At 36.4% G+C, this 12311-nt stretch overlaps 1 protein-coding gene across 1 annotated transcript; it reads left to right on the forward strand.

Annotated features, from left to right (window-relative positions):
• The first annotated feature begins 1511 nt into the window (after positions 1 to 1511).
• LOC105221933 (uncharacterized) lies at positions 1512 to 6057 on the forward strand. The gene is made up of 2 exons (XM_011199079.4): positions 1512 to 2115; positions 5619 to 6057. The coding sequence occupies exons 1-2, from the start codon at positions 1602 to 1604 to the stop codon at positions 5927 to 5929; spliced, it is 825 nt and encodes a 274-aa protein (XP_011197381.2). The 5' UTR covers positions 1512 to 1601; the 3' UTR covers positions 5930 to 6057.
• The last annotated feature ends 6254 nt before the right edge of the window (positions 6058 to 12311 follow it).

The following is a 12311-nucleotide window of genomic DNA, read 5'->3' on the forward strand; positions in this document are numbered from 1 at the left end:
GCCATCTGCAGAAGACTGGATACACAAAAAATCCTGATGTTTGGGTGCCGCATAATTTAACGCAAAAAAACCGTCTGGACCGAATTGAAGCGGATACTGACTGGCGACGAAAAATGGATCACATACGGTAATATCAAGCGAAAACGGTCGTGGTCGAAGGCCGGTGAATCGTCCTGAACAGTGCCCAAACCGGCATTGACGGCCAGGAAGGTTTAGCTGTGTGTTTGGTGGGATTGGAAGGGAATCATCCACTATGAGCTGCTCCCATATGGCCAGAGGCTTAATTCTAGCATCTACTGCGAACAACTGGAGCGCTTGAAGCAGGCGATCGACCAGAAGCGTCCAGAATTGGCCAACAGGAAGGGAGTAGTGTTCTACCAGGATAACGCCAGACCACACACTTCGTTGATGACTCGTCAGAAGCTACGGGAGCTCTGATGGGAGGTTTTACCGCATCCACCACATAGCCCGGATATAGCGCCAAGTGATTACACCTGTTCCTGTCCATGGCGAACGCCCTTGTTGGTGTGGTGGTTGCAAAAAGTGGCTGTCACAGTTCTTCGCAAATAAGGAGGGGGGCTTCTACGAGGGGAGTATTCTGAAGTTGCCGTCTAGATGGAAACAGATTAACGAACAAAACGGCGCAAATTTTGAACTAAATCCGATTACTGTAACTCTTTTTATAAAGCATTGAATAAAGAGTAAAAAGGCGGATGGGAGATATTTGACAACCTAATATACGCTCCCTCAGTTTTATTAAAGTAATTCACACATTGCACATGCACATGCCGATATATGCGGTACAAGTTAACTTGAAGTTTGAAAATCTTTCTCATAGGTAAATGGAAGCTAAAAAAATTATTGTTCGAATTTAGCCCATTTTTGACACACAAAAATAGCATTCAACTAATACATACCACTTATGTAGTAGACCAGTGGCTTCTGCATAGCAATAAAAGCTTTGGTACAATTATGAATGTCATATCTTTCTAAACGTTATCCGGCCCCTCTAATTTTCTACACTTTGCACGCAATCAGCAGCAGCTATGTATTTCTGAGACCTTGAAATGAAGTCATTTCTTCTCGGCGTATTCATTTCGTGGCTGAACATGTGTGTGAAAATACAAATGCATATGTGTGCGTGTGTAAGAAGTTGAGCCAATTAAGCGTTTAAAATGGGAAATCTTTCCGATCCACTCAAGAGGAAAATTACACTGCAGGGAGTAGAAGAATTAGTGCTCGTAAAAACGGAGTAAACGTCGGTTGGCGCTTGAAATGGTTTGGGTGATTGGAAGTTGACCAAAGCCTTTCATTTCCATTTCATTTTTCTTTGCGGTATAATTTCGAGTGGAGAATTGTAGTAGGTAATTACGTAGACTTTCGTTTTGCTTGAATGTTTCTTTATGCGGCCACACAGCGTTCCGGTGGAATAGGATTGCAGTTGGAAAATTTCTATAAAATCTAGAGTAAGGCCTTGCACACGGTTTAGTTTCAAATTGTAACAAATTTGCAGCAGTTCTACTGTCGAAACGGTTTCGGTCGCATTGAATTTTAAACGGAGCTTTTATCTTCCTTAATTTCGTTTATAACACACGCTCGCAATGCGGTTGCTTAATTACTTGTCCTGCGTACTAATAATTATCGCAATTTATGGTGCACGCGTTACAATCGCTATATTAACAGCCGAAGATACAGCTAATGCCACACCCGGTACGGATGCTTTTCTGGCTTCGCCAACTCGTGAAAATATCGAAAGCACCCCGCGTCCTACCAGCACTGTTTATAAAGCGGCAAACTGCCTCACCAATTCATTAAACTCGGATTCAATTTATTGTCGTGGATCTCGCGCCATTCGCAACGTAATTAAAAATTTAAATCGACGCGATAAACCGTTGGTATTGATGCGTGGTCTAGAAATTGTACCAATTGAGCCAGTGTCGAACGGTTTACCCGCGGAGCCTGCTTTGGAGAGTGATGACACCTTTTTGGGTTATATCTCGGAGTATTTGCGCAGTCATGAATTGAATATTAAATTCGCCGATTTGTTAGCCGACGAGAGTGAACGTTATTTGTCGTACGATGTAGAGCGAAACGCTCAAGGAGATGGTGTTCAAGGTGTGTGTTAGGCTATATATTGTTGGCTGAAGACTTGAAATACCCATAAAACCGGTAAACTACTATCACCTAACCCTTCACAATAATTGTTTGTTCTATTTTGTGCAAACCACAGAATTGACCTTCAATAGGCATTCATGTGTAAAACCAAAAAGGCTTTTGTCGGACGCAAGTTGTAGGTTGTATGCAGAAGGGTGACCAAAAGTGAAAATTATTCAAAGCTGCGTAATGGAGATCACAGTTAAGATCCACCTTTTAACCCAATCTAATCTGCACAAAGCAAAAAAAAAATATATTTCAAGAAAAAGATACGTAATTGGGGTATTAAGGATCATGTAGATCCGCTTACATATGGTATGGCTCACCAGTCGACTACCTTTTTCTCACATAAAGAGCTGTCATATTGAACATGCTAATTTAAAAATGACTCATAGCACATTGCCTCTATTGTGAGCTCACATAGGGCCCACTTTGAGCGTTCATATTTTCGTCCTTTCTTATAAGTATTGAGTAGTCGAAAAAGTCTTTTCATATTGTATTTATACTCAAACTAAAACGTATTTTTTATATTTATAATGAACTTTAATGAACCAAATATGTACCATTTGGGTCGACCACTTTTTGTAATTTTTCCGCTAGAGACATTATTTCATCAGTGTAAAACTTTTCTGGCTTCTCGGCGAAAAACTGCGACAAGTAGTTTTCACAGGCTTCTTTTGGAGCCAACTTTACTCCATTAAGGGAGTTCTGCATTGACCGAAACATATGGTAGTCCGATGGTGCAAGATCAGGGCTACAAGGTGGATTTGTGGATGCATCAAAACTTCCCAGGCAAGCTCTCCCAGTTTTTGCCGAGTCATCAAAGATGTGTGCGGTCTAGTGTTGTCCTGATGGAAGACGAAGATCCCTCGGTTGATCAGTTCTGGCCATTTTTTTCGATTGCTTGCTTTAATCTCATCAGTTGTTGATAGTAAAATGTAGAATCAATTGTTCTTTCCAATCCCACCAAACACTCAGCGTAACTTTTTTCTTATTATTAGGGGCCATCCATAAATTACGTCACACGAATTTAAGGACTTTTTAACCCCTACCCCCGTCCTTGTCACAAGTTGTCACATTTTGAACTAGCCCTCCCCCTTTCGTGACGTCACACATTTTCCAATTTTATGGATATATCAAAAAATAAAAAAAACAGGTTATTCTATTTATTCTTATATTCATTGAATAATCTTTAATAAAATCAACATTTAGTTAAATGTTAAAGTACAGACACAACGAATGGCTAGTCAAGAAATAATAGATACTTAATTATGCTAATTAAAAATACAAAACTTAGTCATCTTGTGTCCATGGACTTTTGACCCACTCCTTTATATCATTTATTACTGGTAAATCAGGCACTTCATTTTCGTTCTGAATTTGGATGTCAGGAACATCTTTCGTATCAACATCGTCTTCTTCCATCCATAAAGCATCGTCATCATTCATTAAACAGAGAATCTCTCGGGTACGTCTAGCCGCAATTTTTTGAGGACGAATTTTCGCAATAGGTAACAGCTCTTGTTTTTTTATGTGATTGTTTGTGTTGATTGGTGGCTTTATATGAAGAAAAATATAGGCCACATATGCTACACGATCTTTTAAATAAGTATGACTCGACTCTAAGGCAATAACTATCATATGGAACTTGTTTTAGATGGGATGATGCTTGGAGATTTAATAATATCTGTAGTAATAATGGAGCAAACTTAGCGTCGTTGTCATCACTCCCTGTGACTCCATAACCTTCTGATGTCTGTTTAATTAATACAGGTAGTGGTAAAAATCCTTCTTTTAATAATTTCCAAAGACTACAACGTCTTACACCACAACATGTAATAGTTTCACATTTGACCATTTGTAAAAAATATTGTGACTCACGTACATGATTACGTACCAAGGCATTATTTTTCAACATCATAGCCTGTTCAATATCCAGTCCAGTAACAGTTGGTGCAACACATTCAGCAACGACTAAAAAATTATCAATGACTAACTTGCTCCAAATGTCAGCCAACACATTACCCGCACTTTCGAAGTTTCGTTTTTCTAGATCTAAGTCAGCAGTTCGATTACTTGAATCAAGATGTGACCCAAAATCATCATGATTTAAGAGTACACCAGTAAGTTTGCGACAGAGATTTGCCATGCGTCGTGGAGCATTTGTAGCTATATAAATTGCATCTAAATGAAAATCTTTGAAATGTTGTAAAGCTGAAACTATAACGCGGGAGACAATTTTGTAAGTTTAATTAAAATTATAATATAAAATAAAATACGATTCGCAGAAGAGCCCCAATGTTAATACCAAAGCTTCGTTACAACTTAAATATTAAAAAACAAACATTGTATTTATGAATGTTTAATATTTTTTGTTTACCTATAAATTTTTCGTTTGTACATCACAAATTTTGAAATGTGATATCACAAAGCTTTTGACCCCCCCTGCCCCTTGTAGCACAATGTCACTTCTGAATGATACCCTCCCCCCTTCAAGGTGTGACGTAATTTATGGATGGCCCCTTAGAGTATGCCATCTTGTAAATAAAAATTGTATAAGTCCAATAAAAACAGTTCAAGACCATAGGTACCGAATATTTGAACCCCAGTTCCTATAGGCGACTTTTTACCGAAAATATTCGCCAGACTTAAAACTCAGAGAATATCATGTCGTGGTAATAGTATGTCTGTGCGCTATTCAACCCATTTGATGGGGTCAATACTTCCTTTAGCCTCTATGTACCTAATATAAAGATTTTCGACGCATTTATACCGCATTTATCGCCCAATATGTGAGTTATCTTAATAAAATTGAGAGAGTTTGTTTTTATTTGTGCTTAAAATGAAAAAACTCGAATGAAAACTCGCCCTTGACTCCGTATAACGGACATTCATTATGAACCTAAAGGCAGTTCACTGGTTTTAATCCTTGTAAGTCACAAGAGTATGAAATGGTCGTTTATTCCCGAACTTAGTTCTTCCTTACTTGTTATTAATGTGCCCCTATATACACATAGCGCCGCTCGAACCGAACCGTCATTTTGGTAATAAATTTCCCAATGGTACAAACGTATTTCATTGTTCATTATGAAATGGCAAACAAAACAGAGTATAAAATCAAGTAATTGCTGTCAAAAAGATCACCTCAGAAAAAGTACTGCATCATTGAAAACCACATTCTGTAAAAACACCCGTTATATAGGCATAATAGGAGACATTTAAGCCAACCGCTAAAAACATAATATTCTCTGCAACTTAAAATAATTATGGGCATACACTAAAGAGCACACCCTAAGAAGCTGCAGGCCATTATGCGCTCAGTTTATTTGACCTGTTACGAGTGATTTTTCCGCTGTTAAATTTTTATGTACTTTTTATATTGCATATGTACATTAATAGTTCAGTTAAGTTATAGGACTTGCTTTAAATTTTTAATAATGACTTTTCCTTACATATATATACAGAAGCGCGCAAGAAAGACAAAGGACAAGGGATGATCTTGGCCATGGCGATGATGTTTGGCAAGATGATGGCAGTCATGAGCCTGGGCGGCATTGGAGCAATGGCTATGAAGGCGCTCGGGGTGGCGATGACAGCTCTAATGTTGGCCGGTCTTGTGGGAATGAAGTCTCTAATGCATGGTGGTCATGAAAGCAGTCACAGTGTACAGTATCTCAGCGGCGGAGATGGCCATCATCACATGCGCCGCCGACGTAGCAGTTATGATCCGTTACGATTGCCCTATCGCGGCTGGCAGCAAAAGCTAGCTGAGTAAATGTAAATTAAAATGAATGAATATATTTTAAGTAGTTATATGTCTATATAAAAATATAGCTAGCTGTTAATTATTTATTTTATATATGGTATATTCCACAACACTTACTAATTTATATTATTTCAGAATAGTAGAAGGCTAATGCAATAAAGAAGTTAGAACAAACAAAATATTAAAAATTAATCGTGCCGATTTTACTCTCAAAGCATAAAAAGGTCATAATAATAAATATGAGTCATGCTCTAAGCACTCTTTCGCACTTATATTTTAGAGATTAGAAAAAATTTAATTTTTTTATAATAGTTATCAAGCCGCTTCATATACATATTTCAGGTATTAGCTACAAGCTCATATACCTTTTGGAAAAAACATGGTAAACGTATATGCATCAGAATGGCCCATGAACCATTATCTATTCCCAATATCACTCTGGTATTCAATATTTACTATTAAGGGACGATCTTTGTAAAACAATTATTAACAAATTATAATATATGTATAGTAGTTTTCGCATGGACCTGTACCAAAGACCAATCGTTTAGCAGTTATGCCATCTCTAAAGCATTGCGCCAGTTTTGCACTTTAAATTCTCGGCAAAATTGACGACATCCTTTTTTTTATTTATGTTTGATGCACGAATTATTCTTATCCTTCTTACACTTCGCCTTCTTTTGTTGTCATTGATGACACTCGTATTACGCACCAGACCCAACATCCTCGGTCATCCACCAGCCAATTACTTACCTTTGTACGTTGTGTGTTGTTCTTTAAGAGCAACATTGGTGTGGTTTTAGATGTGTTCGAACAGATTGCGGATAATTTTTTCCTGCTTGCCCAGAAGACCTTTGTGGTGTTCGATTCACAAGTATTACGTGTGCGTACCTACGTATGTACATCTGTACTACAGGTTCGCATGATTTTTGTGTCACACTTCAGCATTCCCGGTTGCTACAGCCTTACTTCACCTCTTCTCGACCAGTTCAGCATGTTTCCGCCGGCTCGTTGGATTCTTCAGCGCATCGTTTTACGTTTTTAAAGAAATCGGTGAAAGTTTTCTTGTTAGTATTTTTTGTTACGCTGATACTTGCTTTTGTTAATTCATAAGCTATTTTTAGTATGTCTACCAACGTTCTTTTTTGTTCTGCTTCTTAATCTTTTAATGTTGACATTTTTCCAAAGATTTTTGTGTAATTTGTTGATTTGCTTTTCTTTTTGCACGTCTTCGTTGTGTATTTTTTTATTTATTTTTATCTATTACATTCGTTATTGTTATTGTACATATTTAAAATGCTTTAAAAATTTCTTTTTCCTCGTTTTCTATTGTGCTTTGGAGAAATATTGAATATTTATTTACTTTTCTTTTCATTAAATAATCAAAGAGCTCAGTAAAACTTAGCATAATTTAGTATAAATTTACTTTCACTCTTAAGAAAACAGTTAGATAGCGGAAATACAATGAAGCTTGATTAGAAGAAGAAATAACGTAAAGTGGTGTGAGTGTAGATGTGGAATCTGGTGGAACTGCGGGAGAGATCACCCCCAAAACTAAAAAGCTATACATTATTTCCACTGAGCCACAAAATTCATACGAAATCATAATAAAATGGGCAAATATCGAACTGTTTTATTCTGTAAAATAAATCTTGAAATATGTATCAAACTTAAAATTATAGTCCACACTTACACATTTCTCAAACCAAGTACAAAATCATATAGTTCGCCCATAAAATTCTATCCTGGATCCGCCCCTGCCTGGCTGGCTGTTGTGTATCAAGAAATGCCGCCTCAGAATACAGTTTCCTTTCGAATCTACTTATAATATTCATTATACGATGGCCTTGCATTGGAGTTCCATGATTTCTCCTCAGCCCAAACTTATGTTCCAGTATTAAAGTGTATTCATCCAAATCGGTAACAATTCACTCATAAGTATTATTTTAAATAATTTTGAAAATGTCACCAGCAAGCTAATAGGACGGTAGGAAGGGGAAAATTTTTTAGGTTTGTCCAAGTTTTGTAACCATGGTCCAGCCTAAGAAATGCTTTATAAATTAGTGCTAAGGATTTTATACACTTTTGAGATATAGATGATGATAGACATTTAGATATTTTCGTAACTCTTCTGACCATTTTATCAAAGCCTGGTTGATTCAGTTTTGCGAATGCTTCTTTAATTCCAAACAGAAAAATTTTACGAATTGGAAGACACATTCTAATCTATCTAGATACTCTATTATTTCATTATCTTTAGGGGTAAATTTTTATTTGGTGGTTGAAATGTTGAGCAAATGATTTAACCTTAGCTTTGGCGGTTTCATACCATTCTCCGTTATAATTACGTATGGCAACATTTCGCTTTGTAAGTCGTTTTAAACATTTTGGATATCCTTCGTGTGAGGATCCAGACTTCTAAGAAACTCTGTAGTTGTTTCATTTTTTATATCATAAAGTCGTTGAAGTTGGTTTGATACCTGGATATATACTCGTTTGTCACTCTTTCCGAAACTTTTACTTGCTGTTTATAAAGTTACTAAGCTCAGCTGATATAAATAAAGTATGTTACCTGCTGTAGCACTTTGACTGATGCGGTACATTTCAGATCTGCTTCATGAATCGTAAATGACCCTACCGCCGTATTCACTTCTAAATGAGTCTTGAAATATTTATATAAAAATAGACCCATATAACTAACCAGCCTTATATACCTTAAGATACTTCCCTGGCTTTAATCCTTGCAGGTTGCAAGAGTATAAAATGTTCGTTTATACCCGAACTTAACTCTTGATTTTCTTTGATCTTCCTACCTCAGATCTTTCTCAGTTCATAACTGGAATAACTAACTAAGGAAGCTTTTTGAAATTAAGTACAAAGTTCTCTCCACTTTGTGCCGTAATTTATAACTATGAGTTTTTGTTATAGTTTGATATTTGTTCAACCAATTAAACCCGTTTCCTATTATGTCAGTAAATAATCTTGTCTACGATTATCCTCATTATGACTTTGTAAATATGAGGGGAATATTTCTCAAATTTGGAGTAAATGCATTATTATACCCTTAACACAGTATATTAAGTTAGCCACGAAGTTTGTAACACTTACAAGGAAACGTCGGAGACCCTTTAAAATATGTAAATAAATGATGACTATGTTGAACTGAATTGATTTAACCGTGTACGTTTATCAGTATACATATATGCGTATGAACTAGTCCATCTGCTTTTAAGATATCGCTCTGAAATTTGGCACATGTCCGTTTTTCTTCAACAAGCTGATCATTTGGCTCAACCGCTGCCAGTCGAACTGAACGATCAAAATTAAGCTCTTGTGTGAAAAACTTTTTTATTTGTGAAGGGTATGTTAGCTTTGGTGCAACCGAAGTTAACGCTTTTTCTTGTTTTATTTTGATGTTAGCAAGTAATTAAAACTATTTGTCAAACTAACTCAAAGTGATGTTTGCACTATGCATCTTCAATTATGCAAACACTATAAGCGCGAAATTCCTGTTATGACAGCATTTATTTTTTTTTTAACTTATGTATTTTCCTTCAATAAAAACTATTGTTTGTATGCTTTTATCAAACACTGTACACAAACCACATAAAAAATTAAAAATGAGTAATTATTCGTGAATACCTGTGTGCATATGTATTTGTGTTGGATTTTATTAGTGTTGTGTTAAGAGGCAGCTTTTTTAGTTTTGTAGACTTGAATTTGCATAAACATTTTTATTACCACGAGTGTTATTACTGCCAAATTAATATTGTTTAATAGTAGACTATGTTGAACTCTCACATCGTTAACAGCGAAACAAAGCTGTCCGCAGCAAATACGAGTACATACCTACGCATGCACCGTCAATAGATACATTTAAAGTTGGCTGACAAACACTGTTTAGACCAACACCCAATGCTAATTCGCTAAATGTTAATTAAAGAAAATCGTTTCGTTGCACAATCTATTGACATCCGTTAAGCGTAGCGAAGAAGAGTCACAGTGGAACAAAAGTACATATGCGGTTATAACATTAGATGACGATGACAGTAATATTGATTCGGAAGTATAAAGTGGAATATTAATGGTTAAGTAAGTAAGTTGTTTAGCATATAGTGACCTAGTGGGTTTGGTTTGGTTTGACATGTCTCACATTAGAATTACCACTGTGAATACAGTCCAAATGAAAACAAGCTTCAAACCTTTTACGTAGGAATTCAACATCCATTATCCAAAGAAACCTTATTTTCTGTATCAATCCGATTCATTTTCAACACCAAACCCCATTATTTATCAAAAGTATGGCTAAGACAACTTCGATATTTACCGATATACTATATGAACATTAAGACAGGTAGATTTTCTTTTCTAGGTTGATCCAACTGTTAACTATGATACCAAAAATTAGCTGCTTATGTCAGTAGTGTCAAATATCATTGAGTAAGCACCGTATTCACCTGATATGGCCCCCTGTGACTTTTACCTTTCTCCACACTAAAATATCCACCTCGGGAACAACGCTTCGACTCAGTTGAAGATATCAAACCAAATTTTACACGAGAGCTGAAGGCTAAAGTTGGACGGTGCCACGTCCACTGTTCAAATTTATACTGGCTCTCTTAAAACTTGCGTTTAAATTGAATGTCTCTGAAACATTTTCTTATTGCATTTTAGGGAATTTAACATAGTTTAAAATGCTTTAGTTGATTGTGAGATATGCTCATTAAATATATTAGAGGGCTGGACCACGACTACATTCTAGAAATGCGATACCTTGTGCCAAATAACGGTTATGTATTTTAATTTGAAGTTTATTTATAGTACTTTGTAGGTTATCAATTAATGGCCTTTTGTGGGCATGAGAATGACCCGATTTTTCCCGTCAGCCCCGCCTGGGGTGCTATCATCAAGATATCTCAATGCTTACCGAGGTTAGTTGCACCTCACCTTGTCATCCTAATTATTTAGATATATGGTATTTACATAACTCCATATCTATATCGATTAGTTTTAGGTGATACCATCAACCGTTTGGTGAACAAGACTATAATCCTTTGTAGGAATATGTTGCGGGAATACTCGTATAAAAAACTGGCGGGTCGCAAGAAAATGTGCCCAATATTTGTGCGAACTTCAACCACTGTGCAACCAAACGCATACAACGTAAGCTGGTGTAACGAGCGTGGCCGCTAACAGCATCACAAACACTAATTTCTGGTCATAACTTTCCCTTTCTGAGTAAACAATAAGGCACGGCAGAATCGCCCAAACAGTCATTCGTGAGCAAACATACACACAAATTTGTTTTCCCTTTCCAAACGATTTCAACACTTTTTTCAATGTCTCGTTTTTTATAGACATTCAATTTCAGACGTTACTCCATAGTGGGAGAGGTATTGTATATTATCTTAAAGTTTATGTAATACCGGCAACATTTTATGTTTTTGATTGATTTGCACACACGCGGCGGAAAGTGAGGCAATGCTTAGTTCGAAGCTGGAGAAGCTGCTTTGATTTTAAGAGGAATTTTATATGCGTAGATGAATGCATGTATGTGTGGATACATATCTGTGCGCACTCATAGACTGTCTCTGAGTGTTGAATTCGATGATGGTATTGTTGATGAGTTAGTAAAGCGTAGTTAGATTGTCTCACATTACTGAGAATAATGTTGTGAATTTGCCTTCTATTGCCTTGGTGCTAATATGCGAAGTTCGAATTAGAATTAGTCTCACAAACTATTATTGAATTTCCAGTGAATCTAGTAGTAGGCTTTCCTATGTAGCTGTCCATCATGCCTGTTATATAACTGTATTTGATTTGCTCCCAAAGATAATGAAATAATTGAACCTAGGCACTTGGCCTACGGCCTCGGGAGAATCACAAAATTCACTTATCCAAATGTTACCCACACTACCTTACACTACCTTGTTGCTGTAAATGCGGCTTTTAGCTATTAATCAGTTTGCTAATTTCGAACTTAACTAATATTATTGAGCATACCCAAGTGTAGGTGTTTGTATGTTTATTGAGCACGCATTAATGCGCTGAGAAATTTCACTTTTCTTCGAAAACACGCGCGTTTACGCCTTGTTGACTCAATCAATTCATCTGCCCGCTCGATTCAGATGCAAATTAATATTTAACCCAAATTCCTGAAATATTTCAGCCTCGCTTGCTTGCATATTTACATGTGTGTATGTAAATGTTGTTAAGGCTGTCATCAATATTTATCATATTCATTTCTGGTGGCAGCAAAAGAAACAACGAATTTGGCCGAAGTAGGAAAATTAATTAATTAAATATATAGTCTTATAAATGTTAATAGTTTCTAGAATTACACGTGATCAAAAATTTAAATTCGGCTTGAACTTCAAACTCAACTTATTAT

Source organism: Bactrocera dorsalis, chromosome 2, assembly GCF_023373825.1.
Source record: "Bactrocera dorsalis isolate Fly_Bdor chromosome 2, ASM2337382v1, whole genome shotgun sequence".
NCBI classification, from domain to species: Eukaryota; Metazoa; Arthropoda; class Insecta; order Diptera; family Tephritidae; genus Bactrocera; species Bactrocera dorsalis.